General features: G+C 37.1%; 2 protein-coding genes across 4 annotated transcripts; one reads left to right on the top strand and one right to left on the bottom strand.

Moving 5' to 3' along the window:
- The first annotated feature begins 1,493 nt into the window (after nt 1-1,493).
- LOC106083226 (thyrostimulin alpha-2 subunit) lies at nt 1,494-8,136 on the top strand. Its single transcript, XM_013246158.2, has 2 exons — nt 1,494-1,871; nt 7,859-8,136. Exons 1-2 carry the CDS (start codon nt 1,593-1,595, stop codon nt 7,949-7,951), a joined length of 372 nt encoding a protein of 123 aa, XP_013101612.1. The 5' UTR covers nt 1,494-1,592; the 3' UTR covers nt 7,952-8,136.
- LOC106082794 (carnitine O-acetyltransferase) lies at nt 8,114-22,187 on the bottom strand. Of its 3 annotated transcripts, none has more exons than XM_013245715.2 (7): nt 22,004-22,168; nt 11,555-11,630; nt 10,347-10,967; nt 9,938-10,285; nt 9,778-9,878; nt 8,870-9,118; nt 8,114-8,805 (listed from the first exon to the last, which is right to left on the bottom strand). In XM_013245715.2, exons 2-7 carry the CDS (start codon nt 11,588-11,590, stop codon nt 8,244-8,246), a joined length of 1,917 nt encoding a protein of 638 aa, XP_013101169.2. In that variant the 5' UTR covers nt 11,591-11,630; nt 22,004-22,168; the 3' UTR covers nt 8,114-8,243. The 3 variants fall into 3 exon arrangements, with proteins under 3 accessions (XP_013101169.2, XP_013101012.2, XP_013101090.2); XM_013245558.2 differs by lacking the exon at nt 22,004-22,168 and adding an exon at nt 11,709-12,113; XM_013245636.2 differs by lacking the exons at nt 8,114-8,805; nt 8,870-9,118; nt 9,778-9,878; ... (1 more) ...; nt 10,347-10,967; nt 11,555-11,630 and adding exons at nt 13,455-14,174; nt 14,353-14,601; nt 14,658-14,758; ... (1 more) ...; nt 16,500-17,123; nt 17,185-17,260 and having other exon boundaries at nt 22,004-22,187.
- Nucleotides 22,188-23,213: the final 1,026 nt, after the last annotated feature.

A 23,213-nucleotide genomic window follows, 5' to 3' on the forward strand; every position in this document is an offset into this window, starting at 1 on the left:
ATGGGAATATGGGGCTTAAATAAAAGGTATTTGAATGCAGAATACGAATCTGATATCCAAATATGGGACCAAGTGTTTGGGGACCCGCCTCTCACTAAAAACATCCCCCAAAGGGGACAAATTTACGACCATAGCAATATGGGGTTCAAATGAATGGTATTTGGGAGTAAAGCACGAATTTGATATCAATATTCGGGAAAAGTGTCCATGGGGCCAACCCACCCCTACAACACCACCCAAATAGAAATTATTTGCTGACTATTGCTATATGAGGCTCAAATAAGAGGTTTTCTAAAGTGGAACACATATCCGATATATACGTATAAAGGTATTTGGGAGTAGAATACGAATTTGATATCCAAATGTAGGACCATGTATTTAGGGCATCACCCCTTTCCCAAAACACCCCCAAAGGCAAAACATTTTCGACCATACTAATATGTGGCTCAAATGAAAGGTATTTGAGATTATAAAACGAATTTGATAACCTATTTCTATAAAATCCTCTTAAGCCAATGGCAATATGGGGTTTAAATAAATTGTATTAGAGAGAGGAGCACGATGCTGACATTTTTGCAGGACCAAGTATCTGGGGGACCACCTCTCCCCCGAAAACACGACTAAATCAGACATCATGATAATATCGGGCTGAAATGAAGTATTTTAAGAATGGAGTAAACCTTACATCCGAACTAAAATTCGTAGACCAATAAAGATCATATGGGATTCAGATAAAGGCACTTATATTGTCAAAATGTTAGTCAAGAGATATACTATTTTCGTAGCATGGTATTTCACTAAAAGATCTGTAATGGTCGAAAATAAATATTCCAAGGAAACTTTTGTCCCATATAAAGTAAAAGAAGGCGCAGCAGAGCGGGCCCGGGTCAGCTAGTAAATCTATAAAAATAAATAAAGTAAAACTACAGGGGACTCATAACTGAGTAAACTGTTTCTTAATTGCTACAACTTTACAAATTGCAATTTAAGTTTTATTCAAAGTAGTTGTAAAAAAATGTTTCCATAACATAATTCATAAGTAAATATGTTGAGAAATATGCAGTTTAAAAAATTCTCTATTTTTTAATGCTAAATTAGATTCGTCGCCAAAATGGTGAGCTTTTTGTGTGTTTAAGTTTATTGCTATCTGTGATAAAAATACTTTAATTTAATGTTGTTTAAAAATAGCCGCCAAATAAAGCATTAAAAGGAATGAACAAAAATAAAAGGATGTTATTATAATCATTGTCCTTTACTGTCTTCTAAACGGTCATTAATTGCTGTTTCTAAAGAAGAAAATTATTTAAAACAGCAAATATTTAAATAATTTCTTAAGATTCCTTTTGAGTCATCATAAGTTAAAGAGCAACAAGTGCTATAGCATCAGAAGAATATGTCATCGTGCGCAGAATCAATGCCTAAGCACTATGTGATTGCAAGACAACATAAAAGGATTGGCAAATGTTAGAACGCAAGTAGTAGTTCACAAGCTGAGCATGTGTTAATACACATAAGGATTTTAAATTCAAGGAAATTCGAACAAAAAATCGACCAGTTTTCAAATACGATTATTTTGCTCTCAGCTACCCACCATGTTGGCATTAAGGATTTTATCCTTGATAGTTCTCTTTAGTTTATTGTGTTATGCCAAAGAGACTTGGCTAAGGCCCGGTTGCCACAAGGTGGGCAATACACGGAAAATTTCCATACCCGATTGTGTTGAATTTCTGATAACTACAAACGCTTGTCGAGGATTTTGCGAATCGTATGCAGTGCCATCTATGCCTTGGGGTAATACTGGAGGAACATTTAGATCACCAAAACCGGTTGTATCTGTGGGACAATGTTGTAACATGATGGAATCAAAGGAAGTGAGTATGACCCATAAATATAATGTTTTAAAGGAACAAATAACAAGTAAAAAGTGTTAAGTTCGGCCGGGCCAAATCTTGGGTACCATGGGTTGTGTAAAAAAATTCTACCTTGCGTACCAGACTTCTGACAAACCAGGCAAAATTTGTTGGCTATTGGGGAGATCGGTTTATATGGGAGTTATATCAGATAGTAGTCTGATTTGGACAATACTTACCATAGATGTTGGAAGTCATGAGAAAACGCTAAGTGGCAAATTTCAGCGAAATCGAAAAAAATTCCAGGGGTACCCACCACCATGGGTTGTGTTAAAAAATTCTACATTACGTACCAAACTTCTGACAAACCAGGCAAAAATTGTTGGCTATTGGGGAGATCGGTTTATGTGGGAGTTATATCAGATAATAGAATGATTTGGACAATACTTACCATAGATGTTGGAAGTCATGACAAAACACTAAGTGGAAAAGTCCAGCGAAATCGAAAAAAAAAAATCCAGGGGCTCAAGATGTCTAATCGCAAGATAGTTTTATATGGGAGTTATATCGGGTTGTGGTCTGATTTGGACCGTACTTGGCAGGGTTATTGGAAGACATAAAAGACCACTGCATTCAAAATTTCAAACCAATCGAATAATAAATGCGACTTTCTGATGAAGAAGTCAAGCCGAAGTACCATTTCATATGGCAGCTGTATCCAAATCTGAACCGATATGGCCCATTTGCAATCCCCAAGGACCGACATCAGTAAGAAGTACCTTTACAAAATTTCAAGTGGATATTTCTAATCGTTCGATAACTTGCGGAATTTCGAAATATGGACAGACGAACGAATGCATATGACTATAGTCATATGATGCTTTTGACAATATTTTTAGAGTTTGTACTATTTCCATTCTTACCGCTGTCGAGTATTTGAACACGTTTTTACGCACACAAATCGTAATAAAATATTTTATCAAATCCAAACAAAGATCAAATTAAAACGAGAATTACAAGTAAAAGCGTGATAAGTTCTGCCGGGCCGAATCTTGGGAAACCACTAAATTTAGTTGAGGGCATAATTTTATTCTACATACAAAACTCCTGTCAAACCAGCAAACATTAAAGCTTCTAGGAACCGAACAAAGATAATCGACGACTGGTTTATATGGGAGCTGAATGCTGTTATAGAATGATTTGAACCGTATTTAGCACAGTTGTTGAAAATTGTAACAGAACACCGCAGGAGGCCACCGTAGCGCAGAGGTTAGCATGTCCGCCTATGACGCTGAACGCCTGGGTTCGAATCCTGGCGAGACCATCCGAAAAAACTTTTCAGCGGTGGTTTTCCCCTCCTAATGCTGGCAACATTTGTGAGGTACTATGCCATGTAAAACTTCTCTTCAAAGAAGTGTCGCACGACGGCATGCCGTTCGGACTCGGCTATAAAAAGGAGGCCCCTTATCATTGAGCTTAAACTTGAATCGAACTGGACTCATTGATATGTGAGAAGTTTGCTCCTGTTCCTTAGTGGGATGTTCATGGGCAAAATTTGCAAATTTTTACAGAACACCGCATGTAAAATTTCAGCCAAATCGGACAAAAATTGTGGCTTGAAAGAACTCAGGAATTCAAATAGACAGATAGGTTTATATGGGAACTATACCAGGTTATAGACCGATTTAGACAGTTATTGAAAGTCTTAATAGAACATCACATTTCAAAGTTTCAGCCAAATCGGATAAAAATTGCGGCTTTTAAGGGCTCAAGAATTCAAATCGGTAGATGGGTTTATATGGGAGCTATTAGGTTAAAGATCTATTTAGACCGTACTTTGCACAGTTATTGGAAGTCATAACAAAACACTTCATGCAAAATTTCAGCCACATCGGACAAAAATGTGGCTTCCAGGGGCTCAAGATGTCAAATCGGCAGCTCGGTTTATATGGGAGCTTTATTAGGTTATAGACCGATTTTGATCGTACTTGGCACAGTTGTTCAAAGTCATAACAGAAAACTATTTACAAAATCTAAGCCAAAGAGGAGATCGGTTTATATGGTGGGAGCTATATCCAGACCTAAAATGAGATGCCTCATTTACAATCCCCAACGACCTAAATCAATATTAAGTATTTGTGCAAAATTTCAAGCGGCTAGCTTTACGCGTTCGACCGTTATCGTGATTTCGACAGATGGACGGGTGGACATGGTTAGATCGACTCAGAATGGCGAGTCGATCCAAAATATCTATACTTTATGGGGTCGCAGATCAATATTTCGAGGTGTTACAAATGGAGTGACTAGATTAGTATACCCCCATCCTATGGTGGTGGTATAAACATGTAATGTCGTAAATTCTTAATATCCTCCTTCGTCTGGTATTAAATTGACACCAATCGGTACTATAAATATTTGCCAAGAACGCGAATAAAATAATACCAGACGGCATTGGCAAAGTACCTTTCTATTCTATCAGTGTAGATTGACTTAGAGTGTCATGTCATGTCATGTATACTTCATGGGGTCGCAGATCAATATTTCGAGGTGTGACAAACGAAATTACAGGATTAGTACGCCATCACCGTTTATGTCTTAGCTATAGATCATAACAATTATACAAATACCAGTGTTAAAGAATAAAATATAATAAAAATTATATGAGTAATGAACAGTGGAGTCTTAAAATCATGTACTCTATAGAGGACATCGGTAGTGAAAGGGTTAAGTTTGCCTAGGCTTAACCATGAATTTTGTAATATTTATATACAAATTATCACAGTTAATAATTTTACGGTTGGTTATCTATTTATGAACAGTCATGTCGGTTGGCTGGTTTATATGGGGACTATATAAATATATACATGTGGACCAAATGCGGGTATTAAAGATTTTAACTCTTCTTTACACACCGAATTTCAGACAAAAAAGCTATGACCTCTAATGGTTCAAAAAGTCAAAAAATCAGAGAATCGAGTCTATATATACATATATATATACATTTTTTTTTGATATATTTGAAATGTTTTTGGAGTAGTCTTTGTATCGAAATAAATAAAAGTGGAAATACAATTTCTCTGGATATCTATTAGAGCAAGAGGTCAAAATTGGAGGCCGGATTTTTATGCAAAATAATATACCACCATTTTTTTATACCCACCACCGAAGGATGGGGGTATATTCATTTTGTCATTCCGTTTGCAACACATCGAAATATCCATTTCCGACCCTATAAAGTATATATATTCTTGATCAGCGTAAAAATCTAAGACGATCTAGACATGTCCGTCCGTCTGACCGTCTGTCCGTCTGTCCGTCTGTCCGTCTGTCTGTTGAAATCACGCTACAGCCTTTAAAAATAGAGTTATTGAGCTGAAACTTTGCACAGATTCTTTTTTTGTCCATAAGCAGGTTAAGTTCGAAGATGGGCTATATCGGACTATATCTTGATATAGCCCCCATATAGACCGATCGGCCGATTTTGGGTCTTAGGCCCATAAAAGCCACATTTATTATCCGATTTTGCTGAAATTTGGGACAGTGAGTTATGTTAGGCCCTTCGACATTCTCCGTGAATTTGGTTCAGATCGGTCCAGATTTGGATATAGCTGCCATATAGACCGATCATCCGATTTAGGGTCTAAGTCCCATAAAAGCCACATTTATTATCCGATTTCGCTGAAATTTGGAACAGTGAGTTGTGTTAAGCCCTTCGACATCCTCCGTTAATTTGGCCCAGATCGGTTCAGATTTGGATATAGCTGCCATATAGACCGATCATCCGATTTAGGGTCTAAGTCCCATAAAAGCCACATTTATTATCCGATTTCGCTGAAAATTGGGACAGTGAATTGCGTTAAGCCCTTCGACATCCTCCGTCAATTTGGCTCAGATCGGGCCAGATTTGGATATAGCTGCCATATAGACCGATCATCCGATTTAGGGTCTAAGTCCAATAAAAGCCACATTTATTATCCGATCTTGCTGAAATTTGAGACAGTAAGTTGTGTTATGCCTTTCGACATCTTTCTTAAATTTGGCCCAGATCGGTTCAGATTTGGATATAGCTGCCATATAGACCGATTTCTTGATTTATGGTTTTGGGCCCATAAAATACTTATTTATTATCCGATGTCGCCAAAATTTGGGACAGTGAGTTAAGTTAAACCCCTTGACATACTTCTGCAATATCGCACAGATCGGTTCAGATTTGGATATAGCTGCCATATTGGCCGATATCTACGTTTTAGGTTTTGGGGCCATAAAAGACGCATTTATTGTCCGATGTCGCTGAAATTTTAGACAGTGAGTTTGGTTAGGCTCTTCGAAGTACTTCTTCAATTTTGCCCAGATCGGTCGAAATTTGAATATAGCTGCCATATAGACCGATATCGCGATTTAAGGTCTTGGCCCCATAAAAGGCGCATTTATAATCCGATTTCACTGAAATTTGACACAGTGACTTATGTTAGGCTTTTCGACATCCGTGTCGTATATGGTTCAGATCGGTTTATTTTTAGATATAGCTAGTGTACTTTTAGTATTTGGTCCAAATCGGAACATATTTTGATTTAACTGATATGGGACATAAGGTATGAAATTTCCACCGATTTTTGATGAAAGGTGGTTTACATATATTCCCGAGGTGGTGGGTATCCAAAGTTCGGCCCGGCCGAACTTAACGCCTTTTTACTTGTTTTTCATTAAATCCTATTATTAGTCGACCGAACCATGCATTTCCGAGAAAATTAATTTTTCGCCAGAACCATTCGTATGTGGAATCGACTTCCGGCTAATGTCTTTCCCACCGACATTGACGTTCAGAAATTTAAGACTTATATCGATAAACACTATTCCCTCTTTCCCCCCTCCAACCCTTAACTTTCCTAATTGCCAACGCAATGCACTGCATATATAGGTGACAGTCCCTGCGTGTTGGTTACGTGAAAAAATAGGAAAATATTGGGTTGCCCAAAAAGTAATTGCGGATTTTTCATATAGTCGGCGTTGACAAATTTTTTTCACAGCTTGTGACTCTGTAATTGCATTCTTTCTTCTGTCAGTTATCAGCTGTTACTTTTAGCTTGCTTTAGAAAAAAAGTGTAAAAAAAGTATATTTGATTAAAGTTTATTCTAAGTTTTATTAAAAATGCATTTACTTTCTTTTAAAAAAATCCGCAATTACTTTTTGGGCAACCCAATATATATCTGGAATAGAAGCTCTTATATGTATACAAAAGTCACTATATGCTTACAAAATTAATTTTATTAACAAAATACCACCTCCCTTGTCAAATAACAGATGACAAAATATTGATTATGCATAGAAATCCGGACTCTAGTCGCATCAGATGTCAATATAAACAATTTTATCTTATAAGAATTGCGTCCTATAAGAAAGTTCAACATTTTGATATGGGCGCATAAAAAATCCGGCCCAAAAATGATGATAATGTAAAAAAATTGAGCAAATAACTCTACTCGTTCAAGAGATAAAGAACATTTAACAGAAAGACGGACGGACAGATGGTAGTTTTCGAAAAATAATTTTCTGTTCGCGTGGCTAGATGTTGGAATGTATTGCCTGCCAAGCTGAAAATCTTTTCGCACTCTAATACGGGTTTTCGCTTAACACTTATTTACTCCTTGTCTACAGTTTCTACTAAGTGTCTTTGTTAAGAATTGAGTTTTTTATGTTTATTTAGGAGTATATATCGTTGTAATATTTTTTTTTGAGGAGGAGGCTTATGTATCTCTTTAAAAAAAAAAAATTAGATAAATAAATCTAATCTAGACTCAGTTAGTACAGTCATTGGTTGAACGGTCGCTGAGTTGGTAGCGTGCTCGCTGGCGTCTAAGTGAGTCTGTTTGAAAAAAGTACTGTCATTCTAACAAAACCTAACCTAAACATAGTTATCTCTTTTCCTCGTCTTTTTTAATGCTGAAATCTCTGTGATGATGAAAATAATGGAAAAAAACTTCCTCCTATCTTTACTTCCAATTTTTAGGTACAAAAACGTGTGCTTTGCATGGATGGCTGGCGTAATGTAACCTTTCAATCGGCACTTTCCTGCAGTTGTTACCATTGCAAAAAGGATTAAATTTGAAACCCAACTGGAATCTCGTGATGGCGTGATGTGTAAATACTTGTAAAAAAATATAATGTTAGATGAGCCATTAAGTTTTAATCAGTTATTATTATTGTATGAAGAAAACAAAAACAAATTGCATATAAGACGATTGTAATGAATAAAATTGCAAAATTTTCGCTGTATAATCTCTTGGATTTAATAACAAAATGTTGAAAAATTTTACTTTTTAAATAAACTACAAAAAAAGAAAACATATATTTACAAAAATTAGGCGGGCAACTGCTGACGCTACGATCAAAGTTTACAATTTGGCTTTGGGTTTTTCGCCAGCACGTTCTAGCAATTCCCGCATACTGGTCAAAGCTTCACTGATAGCCTTGGCAAATCTCTTGGCACAAGTCTGGTCATTTGATTGCCAGGCTGAACAGGCCAAAAAGATATCGAAATCACGGGGATTGTAGCAACAACCATAGCCATCATGTGTTAAGGGACCATAGCACATGAAGGCTTCATTGGGCGAGGCAACCTGAGAGGTAGATATGCGGAAGTGGGCACTTTTGACCACACCTGGAGCTTGATAGAATTTCGGTATGGGCTTATTGTTCTCAAGGGCCATTAATTTGAGACCCAACAAATGGCGATCAACGCCACGACCTTGTAAAGCCATGGTGGTATATTCGCGATGACCATTAACAGCCTTTCTTAGCAAGTCGACGCGTGCTTCATCCGAACACTTGGGATCCATCATGGCCTTAGCGAATGCCAAAGATTCATTGGAACAGGAGCGAATAGTTTCAGTACGTCCTCCATAATAAATGCGCAAATGGGCGGTTTCATACTGGGCACCAGCACATTTGTGTAGTCTAGAAGAACATGACAAACATTTTTGTTTTGATTTCAAAAATCCTCAATCAATTTTCAACTCACTTGTAGAAGGCATATTGCAATGCCATTTGCACAAAACTATCGGGCGATAGTTTTTGTTTCTTCAAAAAGTCCTTGCCGTAACCTTTGTATTGCAGAACCTCCAATTGTAGATCATCTACCAGTTTGTTAACATTTTGAGTAGACTCTTTGAGCTTTTCTTCTAAAACAGGTGAAGGCTGATCAAAAGGCAGTTTAGAGAAGGCTTCGTAGTTATCATTAGCACCATCTTCAAACTCCTTGGGATTGGGGCTGTAAGAAAAAAAAAACCAAATAATTTATTGTGTTGATTTAAAGCTCAAATTTATTTCGGAAAGCAAATTATTCCACCGAGTATAGGAGTGATTTTACAGTGATTGATATTCAAATCCAGGCGTGAATATCAACAAAATTTTCAGCGGTGGTTATCCCCTCCTAATGCTGGCAACATTTGTGAGTTACTATGCCATGTAAAACTTCTCTCCAAAAAGGTGTCGCGGCGTTCGGACTCGGCTATAAAAAGGAGGCCCCTTATCATAGAACTTAAACTTGAATTGGATTGCACTCATTGATATGTGAGAAGTTTGCCCCTGTTCCTTAGTGGAATGTTCATGGGCAAAATTTGCATTTTGGTTATCCCCTATATATGCTGGCTACATTTGTAAGGTATCCTGCCTGTTAAAACTTGTCTACCATGTGGTGTTGCTATGCGGCATGCCATTCGGTCTTGGCATAAAAAAGGAAGCCCCTTATCATTGAGCTTAAACTTTTGTCGGACTGCACGCATTGATATGAGCGAAGTATTCCCTGTTCCTTAATGGTATGTTCATGGGAAATTCAGTTTAGTAGATCTTGGGAAGATTTTTATGATCAACTTTTATATATCTTACCTTCAGTGTTTAGAGTTTTTCTTAGTTTTATAAAATACTTACAATATCTTGTTGATATAGTCTGTCATCATGGCAATCGGCTGGCCTTCAGCTGGCGAATGTTCATAGCAAAAGCCGCTCATACCATTGGGATTAACCACCACCTACAAATAATAATGCATGTTATACATATTCAGTTTACAGTTTGCTGGAGTTAGTATACCTGTATGGTTTTATCCATCCAACGATTGCCACTGTTTTGGCTGGTACCTCCTCCATGAATCAATTGCAGACCCAAGACATTAAAGACCTCTTCTTTGCTAAAGGGAACAACTTCATCCATGGACACAGTGAATAATGATTGTTGTATAACTTTTACACTTTGGGCATTGGTGGGGGATTTCATTAATTCCGCATAGGCAGCAGCCCAATTGTCTCGACTATCGGTGGAGAGTACACCAAAGGGTATACCAGACTTATTCTCAGAGTTTGCAATTTGCTGCAATTGCTCAGCCAAAACTTTGGCATTTATGATGACCCCATTTTTATTGTAAACTGGCAGTTTAAAGAACTTTAAAAACAAGAAATTATAAATTTTCCAAGGAAAACCAAGTTTAAAATCAAATATTTACATGATTCTTATAAACCACAGCCACATGCTGAGATTTGGGGTGATACTCTAAACCATCCTGAACTGGCAAAGGTATGCGGCAAGTACCATAAACAGCACTAAACTGTGAATTATCCAATTCGTTTTTACCCATCTTCACTACGGGCACTTTGCCTTCGTCAACTTCTTTTTTGTATTTGACCAGACCTTGGATTAATTTGGCTGTGTACATGTAATAATCTGCGGAAGTTTTGAAATGCTGCAGGGGGAAAGTCATGCCAGGGCTAGAGTAAACAGTCACAGGATCGCGATATGATAGATAAGCCGACTTGAGCCATCTGGGAGCTAGCCAGTTTTCCTGTGACTCTGCCACTTTTTCGAGAATTTTTTGTAGTTCTGCGCCATCCTTTGATTGGAATTCAACAGCCATGCGTTTAGTTTCTTCTAATTCAGCAGGGGTTAAAACTGGTTCGGCGGTTTTAAGAAATTTCGAAAGAGTCTCCTCCAGCTTCAGGGCGGGAAACTTTAGTAGAGCTTGTCTTTGCATACTATATGGTTGGGCATTTCCCACGTGAGGCTGAGACATGGGAGCTGCACACAAGGCGCTGGACACCTTGGACGGAGAATATAAGGCATTTTTGGTCTGAAAAAGTTTAAAACATTTAAATATTGGCATTAAAAATTCACTCAAAGACTTATTCTGGTTTGAATAAAGCCTTAGAAGCCTAATGTCTAAAATTCGCTCACATTGGGAAAGAAAATGAAAAGAGATTGTAATTTGTCAAAAGATAGTGGTATCTTCCACAAATTTCGTTGGTAAATTTTATTTTTGTTAAAGGAAGGCTATCCACAAATACGTTCGCAAATAATAAAATACGAGAGCAGCTTCGGCAAAAATTTAAAAAAATAATAAGCTGATGCTAGGTATAACAGCTATTCCACATACGCAAGCATGGTTTTTATGGGATTCTGAACCACTACCACGATCACAAAAGGCAGTTTGAAGTCAGACCACAAATGCCTCTTTAACAGGCCGAACAACCTTACATTTAAAGCTCACCAATAGAACACCGGACTATCTCTATTTCCATTTCAACTCTGCTAGTCCCATTTCAAATTTCGTAACAATATTTTTATTCGTTGGAAAATGACAACTTTTTTCCACATTTGTTGGTTCCTCTCCCTTGGCGCGGCTTGATAAAAACATCGGTTATCCTTTTATACACTTACCAAATTAGTTAATACTCTGCGGGTTATAATAGGCATGTTGTCCTTGTGTTCCTCAAGTACTTCCAATTGAGACAACCTGTGGTAGAATAAAATGCAAAATTTAAACAATTGTGACAACCTCCAATCAAACACCAATAAATAGTCAGAATTTCACCTTTGATTTCTATACATAATCCCAGAGAGTCACAATAACAAAACGTTCGTAAGCGATTATCGCTTGGCTTAGATAAGAAAGATGAACTAGAATTTTGTTCCTCACTACCAACCACTCTCTTTTAACTTTCGTTTATTATGCTAAGCAGTGCGTCGCAACACCTACTGCCGTACAAACAAAGGCCAAAATTATAACTGAAAAGATGTTGCTTTGAATTAGTCTGCGGCCGCAATGGTACTGCCTTCTTATCGCGCAAAAAAACAAACGGTAACAACTTTTTCCAAGACAAGAAATTAAAAGTCAACCACGTAATCAAAAACTCTAAACAAGTTGGGTACAAGTTGGGAAACTGGTATACTAAGGCGGTGTCAAATGCAGAGCACAGCTCACGGAAGGCGCAGCAAATCGAATATGAGCATGAACCAGCAATGCATGGAACCCAAAGTCCAAATGAAAAGATGCACTGGTGTTTGTATGTGCGTCCCCAGATAATTTTGGGGGCATAATAATCAAAATAACAACAATCCGTTCCAGACAGAAGTATTCAACCGCTAAGTTGATTAAGGGAAAGGGGTAATCGTGCTGGCTGTCTCTCCTGAGGCCGTTCTCATATTTGTTCTCTTTATAGTGATCGTCTCATTGGGGTCGGCATTTTGAGTATACATTCAAATGTGTGAGAGCCCTCAAACCAGTGTTGCCGTTAGTGTAAAATTTCGATGAAAATTTAAAATTTCATTTAAACAAATAAAACCAGCAAGTAAAGGCAAAAGTTGGGAGGAGCCGATTATATAATACCCTACACCTACCCTACAATTATAAAATCGGCCAATATATAAATATATATGTGTATGAGGGCTATATCGAAATCTGAACCGAGTTTCAAACAGATCGTTTGAAAATTGTTGTTACTACGGCCATATAAGTGCAAATCCGGCGATATATGTAAGTGCAAATCCGGCGATATATATGTATGGGTGCTACATACAAACTTAAACCGATTTTGATGAAATCTCGCAGATATGTTAAGATCAGAAACAAAACAACCCGTGCTAAATTTTCTGCAGATCGGTTGAATATTATAATAACTAAGGTCATTTAAGAGCAAATCGGGCGATACATATATATGGGAGCTAGATCTAAATCTGAATCGATTTTAATGAAATTTTGCAGATAAGTTAAGATTAGTAACGAAACAATTCGTACTAAATTTTGTGAAGATCGTTTGAGAATTGTTGCTACTACGGTTGTTTAAGTGCAAATCGGGCGATACATATATATGGGAGCTAGATCTAAATCTGAACCGATTTTAATAAAATTCTGCAGATAAGTTAAGATCAGTAACAAAACAAACCGCGTCAAATTTTGTGCAGATCGGTTGAAAATTGTTGCTACTACGTCCGTTTAAGTGCAAATCGGGCGAAACATATATATGGGAGCTATATCTAAATCTGAACCGATTTTTATCAAAATCTATAGCGTTCTTCCTTAAGCCTAAAAAGGTAATATGTGCAAAATTTCGTAATGAGTGGACTACAAAAAGGACCTGCAGTTTTATTACAAGCATACATGGACTCACAGACGGATGTGATTCTGAGTCGATCGGTATACTTCTCCTTCTTAGCGTTGCAAACAAATGCACAAATCTATAATACCGTGTAGCACAGTGGTGGTGTAGGCTATAAAAACTCCCCAAACGAACGGTGGAGTAAGTTGCCTAATAAACGCTTAACTTTGAACGACATCAAATAACGACAAGCAATCCCCATTGGGCATTTTTAATATCAACAAAAAATTTATGTTCTATAGTATATACATACTGGTGATAGAATTGTTATAAAAATGAAAAATAATACTAAATGGCAAAAATGTTCTGTTCAAAATTATTTCTTCCCAGCAATGTCCTTTCCATTGCTTCTCTTCTTTGTTTCACCGGTTTTAACGAGTATTTCACGCATTCTGTCAAGGGCCTCTTCAATTGATTTGGCAAATTCTACCGAACTGGTTTCTTGATTCGATGTCCAAGAACTAACGGCCAAAAACATATCATTATCACGTGGATTGTAACAACAACCATAGCCATCATCTGTGCTGGACCCATAACACATAAAGGCTTTATTTTTTGTGGCCACCTGAGATGTTGCTATGCGAAAATGTGTGCTCTTCACATATCCGGGAGAGGAATAAAATTTGGGCACTGGCAAATTATTTTCCAAAGCCATGAGTTTTAGGCCCAAAAGATGGCGGTCAATACCTCGGCCCTGAAGGGCCATGTTTGTAAACTGGCGATGACCATTAACGGCCAGTGTTAGCAGTTTGACCCGAGTGGCATCATTACATGCCGCATTGATCATGGCTTGGGCAAATGCTACAGATTCATTGGAACAAGATCGAATAGTTTCTGTGCGACCGCCGTAAAATATACGCAAATGAGCCGATTCATATTGGGCGCCGGCACATTTGTGCAGTCTAAGAAGGACAGGGGGAAAATGGAAAAAAATATATATAAATTTTAGTTCAAAAGTAAAATAAATTGGAAGATTTTAACTTAAAAAAATAAAAATTGTACACCTTAATTTTTCAAAAATACATATTAAAAGTATATTGAAATCGATAGCTTGTGCCCTACCCCCGCCCTTGAACTTACTTGTAGAAGGCATATTGTAATGCCATTTGAATAAAACTATCGGGACTAAGTTTTTGTTGCTTCAAGAACTCCTTGCCATAACTTTTGTAATGTAAAACATGCATGTCAAAATTCTGGCTTAATTTATCAATATTTTGAGCTGCCTGCTGTAGTTTTTCCTGCAGGCAATTAGACGGTTCACAAAATTGCAATTTGGAAGCACATTCATAATTTTCGCTGGAGCCATCTTCAAATTCGCTAGCTTGTGGTCTTAATCAAAATAGAAAATAAGTTTTGTAATTTTTGTTTTTCTTGTGAAAACTTACAAAATTTTTGTTATGTATTCGGTCATCAAGGCTATAGGTTGGCCTTCGGCCGGTGAATGTTCATAGCAAAAACCGCTCATACCATTGGGATTAACTATTACCTAATTTAGTATAAGTTCGTATAAGATTATTGAAAATATGTCCTTAGCCAAACCATACTTGTATTGTTTTGTCCATCCATCTGTTGGCACTATTTTGAGTTGAACCCCCGCCATGGACAACTTGATGGGCATACACATTATATTTATCATTCTCCGTATAGGGTACACATTGATCCAGGGAAACAGTGAACAGAGATGACTGTATACATTTGAGGCTGGAACAGTTGCCATCACACTTACTAAGTTCCATATAGGCTTGAGCCCAATTTTCCCTTTGGTCAGTAGTTAAAATACCAATAGGAGTTCCCAAAGAGGTTTCAGTCTCTGCTATACGCTTCAATTGTTCGCCAAGTATTTTTGCATTTAGAATATTTCCATGTTTGTTATAAACTGGAAGCTTATAGAACTAGAATGGCAGGAATATTTAAGAAGAATATAACCATTTCAAAAGCAGCTATGAAATAAGACCCCAGTTATAAAAGTCCCAATTAAATAAAGCCCCAAACTGAAAATTAAAAAAGGCTTCATTTACGGCTTTTATTACATTTTAACAAGAAATACCGTGCTAAGTTCGGCCGGGCCGAATCTTATATACCCTCCACCATGGATCGCATTTGTCGAGTTCTATGCGCGGTATCTCTTTTTAGGCAAACAAAGTATATTGAATAAAAACTGTTATGCTATTGGAGCTATATCAAGTTATAGTCCGATTCGGACCATAATTGAATTGAATGCTGAACATTGTAGAAGTCATTGTGTAATATTTCAGTTCACTCGGATAAGAATTGCGCCTGGTAGGGGCTCAAGAAGCAAAATCGGGAGATAAGTTTATATGGAAGCTGTATCAAGCTATAGATCGATTCAGACCATATTAGACACGTATGTTGAAGGTCATGAGAGAAGCCGTTGTACAAAATTTCAGCCAAATCGGATGAGAATTGCGCACTCTAGAGGTTCAAGAAATCAAGATCACAGATCGGTTTATATGGCAGCTGTATCAGGTTCTATACCTATTTACGCCATACTTAGCACAGTTATTGGAAGTCATAACAAAACACTTCATGCAAAATTTCAGCCATATCGGATGAGAATTGCGCGATCTAATAGCTCAAGAAGTCAGGATCCAAGATCGGTTTATATGACAGCTATACCAGATTATGAACCGATTTAAATCATACTTAGCACAGTTGTTGGAATTGATTTTAAAACACTACGTGCAAAATTTCAGTCAAATCAAGAAGTCAAGACCCAAGATCGGTTTATATGGCAGCTATATCAAAACATTAACCGATTTAGCCCATTTACAATACCAACTGACCTACACTAATAAAAAGTATTTGTAAAAAAATTTCAAGCGGCTAGCTTTACTCCTACGAAAGTTAGCGTGCATTCGACAGACAGCAACGGACGGACATGGCTAGACATGACTTAAAATGACATGACGATCAAGAATATATATACTTTATGGGGTCTCAGACGCACACAAACAAATTTTTGGGACTTTATTTAAAATTGGGTTCTATTTCAATTTATTGAGGCCCTATTTCCTTTTTTATTTTTGGGTCTTTTTTTAACTATGAAATAAAGCCTGATTTGCCAGTTTTGAGCCATATATCATTTAGGCCTTTTATCATAGTGTCACTTTTTCTTCTTCTATTTCACAAAATTTGTTTAGTTTCACTCTTTTGGCAATGATTTAGAAATTAATTAGAAACTCCAAAATTTTTTTTTAAATATTTACATGATTTTTGTAAATCACCGTCACATGCTGTGATGTAGGATTGTATTCTATATCATCGACTTCTGGCAGTGGTATGCGACATGTGCCATAGACAACTCCGAATTGAGAATTGTCCAATTCAAATTCACCTATTTTTGATATTGGCATCAAACCATCATCTACACGTTTTTTGAATTTAATCATGGCCATTATTAACTTGGATGTGTAGGAGTAGTACTCGTCCAAATTTTTAAAGTTCATTAAGGGAAATGTCATTCCTGGACTTGAATAAATAGTCACAGGCTCACGATATCCCAAATAGGCCGTCTTCATCCATCTGGGAGCTAACCAATTCTCCTCGCAAGCGGCTAATTTTTCTAATAATTTTTGTAGATGAGCTCCTTGGCCACATTGAAATTCTGCAGCCATTTCTTCTGTTTGTTCATATTCTCTGTCAGACAATAGAGGTTGAACACTCTTTAAAAACTTGGGCATGGTTTCCTCCAGTTTTAAAGCAGGATATCTTAGAAGATTTTGTTTTTTTGTTTGCTTGCCTCCAGCACTGTTCGATCGAGTGGTGGTCCATAGGGCATTATGTACGGATATTGAGGGTATTTTGGGAGTTAGAGTAAAGGAATGTGGGAGCTAAGAAAACATTGTTTGTGATGGGATATTAGAAAATATCAAACAACAACGGCATACATACCAAACATCTTGATATACTTCGATTTATAAGTAGCATTTCTTAAAATTTTGGTGGTTTTTATTGCTGGGTTATTGTTCTGCATAAAGATTTTAAAATTATTACAATATTTTTTTTTAGCATTGGCAACTCTATTAGTATAATGGTAGAAAAAAGTGTGGCAATGAAGAGATTAAAGAGGTCAAAATTCTCTTAATTGAATAGAGTTTAGTGTTGTCAATACTTGGGACTTTTCTCTATGCTGGATATTTTATCGAAAATATGGACGATATTTTTGACTCAGGGATTTGGTGAGGTTTTGGTGAAAATTTATTGGAAATTTTTAATTTATTAGTGTTAGCGTTTTGTTTGCCTTTACAATTTTATTCCCACTAACACAGATTGAGGATAAACTCTTTTCATCCGTTTGGTCATCCATCTTGATCGATAATAAGTTCTACGACGCACAGTGTGAGAGAATTGAAAAAAACTAGTAAAAAATATGCCGTGTGAGAACGGGTAGAGATATCTTTTTATACCCACCACCGTAGGATAGGGGGTATATTCATTTAGCCATTCCGTTTGCAACACATCGAAATATCAATTTCCGATCCTACAAAGTATATATATTCCGGATCGTCATTAAATTCTGAAACGATGTTGTAATCACTCTACAGCCTTCAAAAATTGGGATATTGTGCTGAAATTTGGCACAGATGCGTATTTTTGATGCACGCTGGTCAAGTTCTTGAACGGGCCAAATCGAACCATATTTGGGTATAGCTGCTATATAGACCGATCTGCAGATAAAGGGTCTAATGCTTTATATTTTATCCGATTTTGCTGAAATTTGAAACAGTGAGTAATTTAAGGTTTCCCGACATCTGACCCAAATATGTTTCAGATCGGGCTATATTAAGATATAGCTGCCATATAGACCGATCTGCCGATAAAGCGTCTGATGCCCATAAAATCTTTATTTATTACCAGATTTCGCTGAAATTTGAAACAGTGGGTTATTTTTGGCATACCGACATCTTACCCAAATATGGTTTTGGTCGGACTATATTTAGATATAGCTACCATATAGACCGATCTCCCGATAAAGGGTCTGAAGCCCATAAAAGCTTTATTTTTTATACGATTTCGCTGAAATTTGAAATATTGAGTTGTTTTTAGCCGTCCGACATCCGCCCTAAATATGGGTCATATCAGACTATGTAAATATACCTGTCATATAGATCGATTTTCCAGTTTAGGGTCTTAATGCCATAAAAAACACATTTATTGTCTGAAGATTTTACTTGTATGCGAGTTTTCTGGACGTGAATAAAATATGATGAAGACCAGCCCCTATTAAGATATAACTACATATATAGTAATGGAGTTATAATAAAATAGGATGCTTAGTATATCCTTGTTTAATTTAGTCCACATCGGTCCAGATTTGGTTAAGGGTGCCATATAGAAAGAACTCTCGATTTAAAGTCATAGCCCTATAAAAAGTGCATTTATTATCCAATTTCGTTAAAATTTGACGCAGTGTTTTATGTTAGGCTTTTCGATATCCGTGTCCTTTATGGTTCACAATCGGTTTATATTTGGATATAGCTGCTAAAAAGACCAATATTTTGTTTTACAAAATTGAACCGTGACTTATATTTATTAGACAACTCAATGTCCGTGCCGAATTTGGTGCATAAGTTATCCAATATTCACCGGATTGTAACGAAAAGGGGTACACATAAACCTGAGGTGGTGGAAATCCAATGTTCGGCCCGGCCGAAGTTAATGATGTCCCCACGATCTCGTTAACACCTTAGCTCTAACCATTTGAAATTTCAAAGAGTTATCTCTACCCGTTCTCATACGGCATATTTTTTACTAGCTTTTTTCGATTTTCTCCCACTGTGACACAGCCTTTAAAAACCTAGCTCAAATTTTAATGCCCCATATATACATAAATAGATATAGGTGCCAAATAGACCGATTCGCCGATTTATGGAATAGTGAGTTGTACTTTACCCATTCACACAGTGAAATAAGAAACAATATATATGGATAAAATTAAGTTTTTGACTGAATGAAGATGTCTCTACGTTAGCGAGTCAGTAAAGCAGAGGTTTTAACCAGATGGTATAATATTTAACGGCCTCGGGGCATATTAGTGGTCATTGGTCTCCTTCATTCTACAATTTTTTTTGGGCTGCGAAAAATCCGTTTAAAGCCAGATTTTTGAACTTTTAAATAAAGCTCACGTTCAATGTTAACCAAGAGAAGACTGAAATATGCCTGTTCATGAGGAAGTCGAATGTGAACCAATTTGACGCACCACGTTTCCTCAATAGAACGATTTCAATATCTGACAAGGTCACATACTTAGGAGTGATCACTTTCAGAAGCGTACCGAGAAGGCTCACAGATGCTGGGCACTATGTAGACGGGCCGTAGGAACGAAATGGGGTCTGAATCCAGTGGCTATACAGAAGCGTAATTGTATCAATACTTACCTACGCCTAGTAGATATTCAGATAGTGTGGGGCAGCCAATGCATCTTTCAGACTAAACGCGATGGGAAAATGGATCGAGGATAGGAGCAGGACATACAATTGGGGTAAAACCGAGGCGACGATAGGAGTCCTGGAAGGAATGGAAGAGGTGTCCGGTCGGATACCTTAGACGACACTTCAGGTAGAGTGTAAGGCCCTGCGGTAAAATGCACTTTACAGGGCGAATTCGAATTTTTTTTCATATTTTGCACTCCCGCTAATTTTCACCCCAGGAACATGAATTTTGGGGCAAACTCTCTCGGCCCCCTAGGGGCCAGATACCCCAGCTTGGTGGAAGTGTTCCAACCTAGTTAATATGAGTATCAAATGAAATGTATTGTTGAGTAGATTACGAATATACAAAACCATGTCTAAAAATCGGACCCGGGAAGGACGTAAGGGGTCTTAAGAAATTTTAACCCAGGTAACGTGGGCAACATGATTTGGGGGAGTTTTGGGATTGTTCGGCCCGATGGGAACTTAGACTCAAATTAAATACCATATTCGTAATCTACTCCCCAATACCTTTCATTTGATACCTATATTGTCCCGATCGGTCCACTTTTGTGATTTTGCCATAAGGGGAAGAGTCCCCCTTCCTATACCGAACAATTATATTGCCTATGTTTCCTTCCAGACCAATCTACATAACATGCGAAAATTTCGAAAAAATCGGTTCTGCCATTTTTCAGCCTATACGGAACAAACAAACCGAGTCCCATATATTCGTGATTGGCTAATGTGCCCATTTTGGGTTTTTTTTATGGGGGGTGGGGTGACCTTCTATACTTCGACATGAATTTGTACTCCAGATTCGTTATCTACTCCCGCATACTTTTCATTTGATACCCATATTGTCCTTATCGGTCCATTTTAGATTTTGGGTGGTGTTTCTGGGCTAACGTTCCCTTTCCGTTATCAATAAATTATGAAGCCTATTCCTAATTCCTAACCATATTCGTTATCTACTCCCGAATACCTTTCATTTGAGTTCCATATTGTCATGATCGGGCTGGGGCGGCCCCCAGGTAAAGGGTGATTTTTTTGAGGTTAGGATTTTCATGCGTTAGTATTTGACAGATCACGTGGGATTTCAGACATGGTGTCAAAGAGAAAGATGCTCAGTATGCTTTGACATTTCATCATGAATAGACTTACTAACGAGCAACGCTTGCAAATCATTGAATTTTATTACCAAAATCAGTGTTCGGTTCGAAATGTGTTCAAATTTTGACAAATTTTGTTCAGCGATGAGGCTCATTTCTGGTTGAATGGCTACGTAAATAAGCAAAATTGCCGCATTTGGAGTGAAGAGCAACCAGAAGCCGTTCAAGAACTGCCCATGCATCCCGAAAAATGCACTGTTTGGTGTGGTTTGTACGCTGGTGGAATCATTGGACCGTATTTTTTCAAAGATGCTGTTGGACGCAACGTTACGGTGAATGAACACATTTCGAACCGAACACTGATTTTGGTAATAAAATTCAATGATTTGCAAGCGTTGCTCGTTAGTAAGTCTATTCATGATGAAATGTCAAAGCATACTGAGCATCTTTCTCTTTGACACCATGTCTGAAATCCCACGTGATCTGTCAAATACTAATGCATGAAAATCCTAACCTCAAAAAAATCACCCTTTACATGGACCCAACTTTTATTATGAAATTCTTACTCTACTCTTGAATACCTTTCAATTGAATCCCATATTATCTCGATCGGTCCACTTTTAATTTTGGGTAGTACTTTTGGGGTAAGGGGGAGGGTCCATGAAATTCTTACTCTACTCTTGAATACCTTTCAATTGAATCCCATATTGTCTCGATTGGTCCACTTTTATTTTTGGGTAGTACTTTTGGGGTAAGGGGGAGGGTCCGCTCCCCTCCCGATATCAACAAATTATATAGCCTATGTTTCCTTCCAGACCAACTTACACAATCTGTGAAAATTTCAAGGTAATTGGTTCAGCCATTTTTGAGTCTATACAGAACAACAAACATACCAACAAACACAAATTGAATTTTATATATTAAATTTAAATTTGTCTTGATGTTTTTTTTTTTCAAAAATCATATTTTATACATTCTAATCAAGTCACCCATATCTACAGTGAGTTCTCTTTTGTGTTCGTGCGCGAAGTGTATTTCCCCTTTGGCGGAGAGGTGGTGTACGCCAAAATGAACTAAATTCTCTTGTCAATGGCATTTACTCTCAGCTTTAGTTATTCTCACAAATATTACGAACATACATTACATACATACATATACATTAAATGCCGGATAAATTTCATTTATTACCTTTAATTAATCGATTCCAATCGAGATAACTGATTATTTAACAATTTTCCCCGAAACCAATTCTTTGAGCAGACAATTGAAAGAAATTTTCCTATTTATTTTTGTATAGAAATGACACAATTTGTTGACACAATTTATTGAAATGTCGAATTGTTTATTCGACATTTAACTTCAATGACTTTGACAGTTGCCATGTATTTTGTCTACCGGCGCAATTCACTTAAATTAAATGGGGGGATTTTCATGTTGTTGGAATGGGGAAAAATAATATATGTATATGAAAGCTGCGTGGCTATAGAATTAGTAAGAGAAATATTTCCGTTAACTTTGAAATTATTTAAACAGCTTTTTATTGAGAAAACTTACTGAAAAAAAAACAAAATTAAAGTTACATAAAAAGTTCGCAGAAATATAAGTCAATATTTGATTAAAAAAATAAAAATTGGGTTAACATTTTTAAAAAAAATCCTAGCTTGGTTGTAACATTTCGTTTGAAAGAAAACTGTTTTCCATAGAAAATGTCGCATGTTATAATTTATGAATGTGACTTTTGATATCCCTGTTGAAATTCATAAAAATCCGTCTTAAAAAGCCAAAATTGGGCGATATTAAGAAAGAACGCTAAAAATCGGAAAACCAAACATATTTCGTTTTATTCACTGCATGCTCACAAGTAACGTCCATATCGTATTTGGTTTCCGAAACTTTCTGAAATTTGTTAAAGCTTAAAAAGTCGAAAAAAATCTATGGTTTTCTAATATTTTTAAGGGAAAAATATTCCTATTTCTCCAGATCTATACATATAACCATACAATATTTTGATTATCATTATCTTGCCTTCTATCTTCCTTTCCATTAACAAATTTATTTAAAAATTTTTCGCAAACTGTAGCATTTTGTTGTGTTCTATCTTTCGTCTGCTTGATTCTGTTGAGTGTCAAGACCCAGTACCTCTGCCACTAAGATGGGGTGTGTCCCCAGGGATCTGGGTCTGAGTCGAGTGGGTCTGGCTGGGCAGTAAAACAGGTGACATGTATCGTGTGGTCCCTGGTTACAATCGGGACATACATCTTGCACGTCGGCGGTATCAATCCTTGCTCTGTAGGAGTTGAGGCGGCTGCATCTGCCGGAACGTAATTGAGTCAGAACTATTTGGGTTTGCCGGGGGAGGTCAATTAATTCAGGTGCAATGGGAGGCGGTCGTTCTCCA

The sequence above is a fragment of the Stomoxys calcitrans genome, chromosome 3 (assembly GCF_963082655.1).
Source record: "Stomoxys calcitrans chromosome 3, idStoCalc2.1, whole genome shotgun sequence".
NCBI classification, from domain to species: Eukaryota; Metazoa; Arthropoda; class Insecta; order Diptera; family Muscidae; genus Stomoxys; species Stomoxys calcitrans.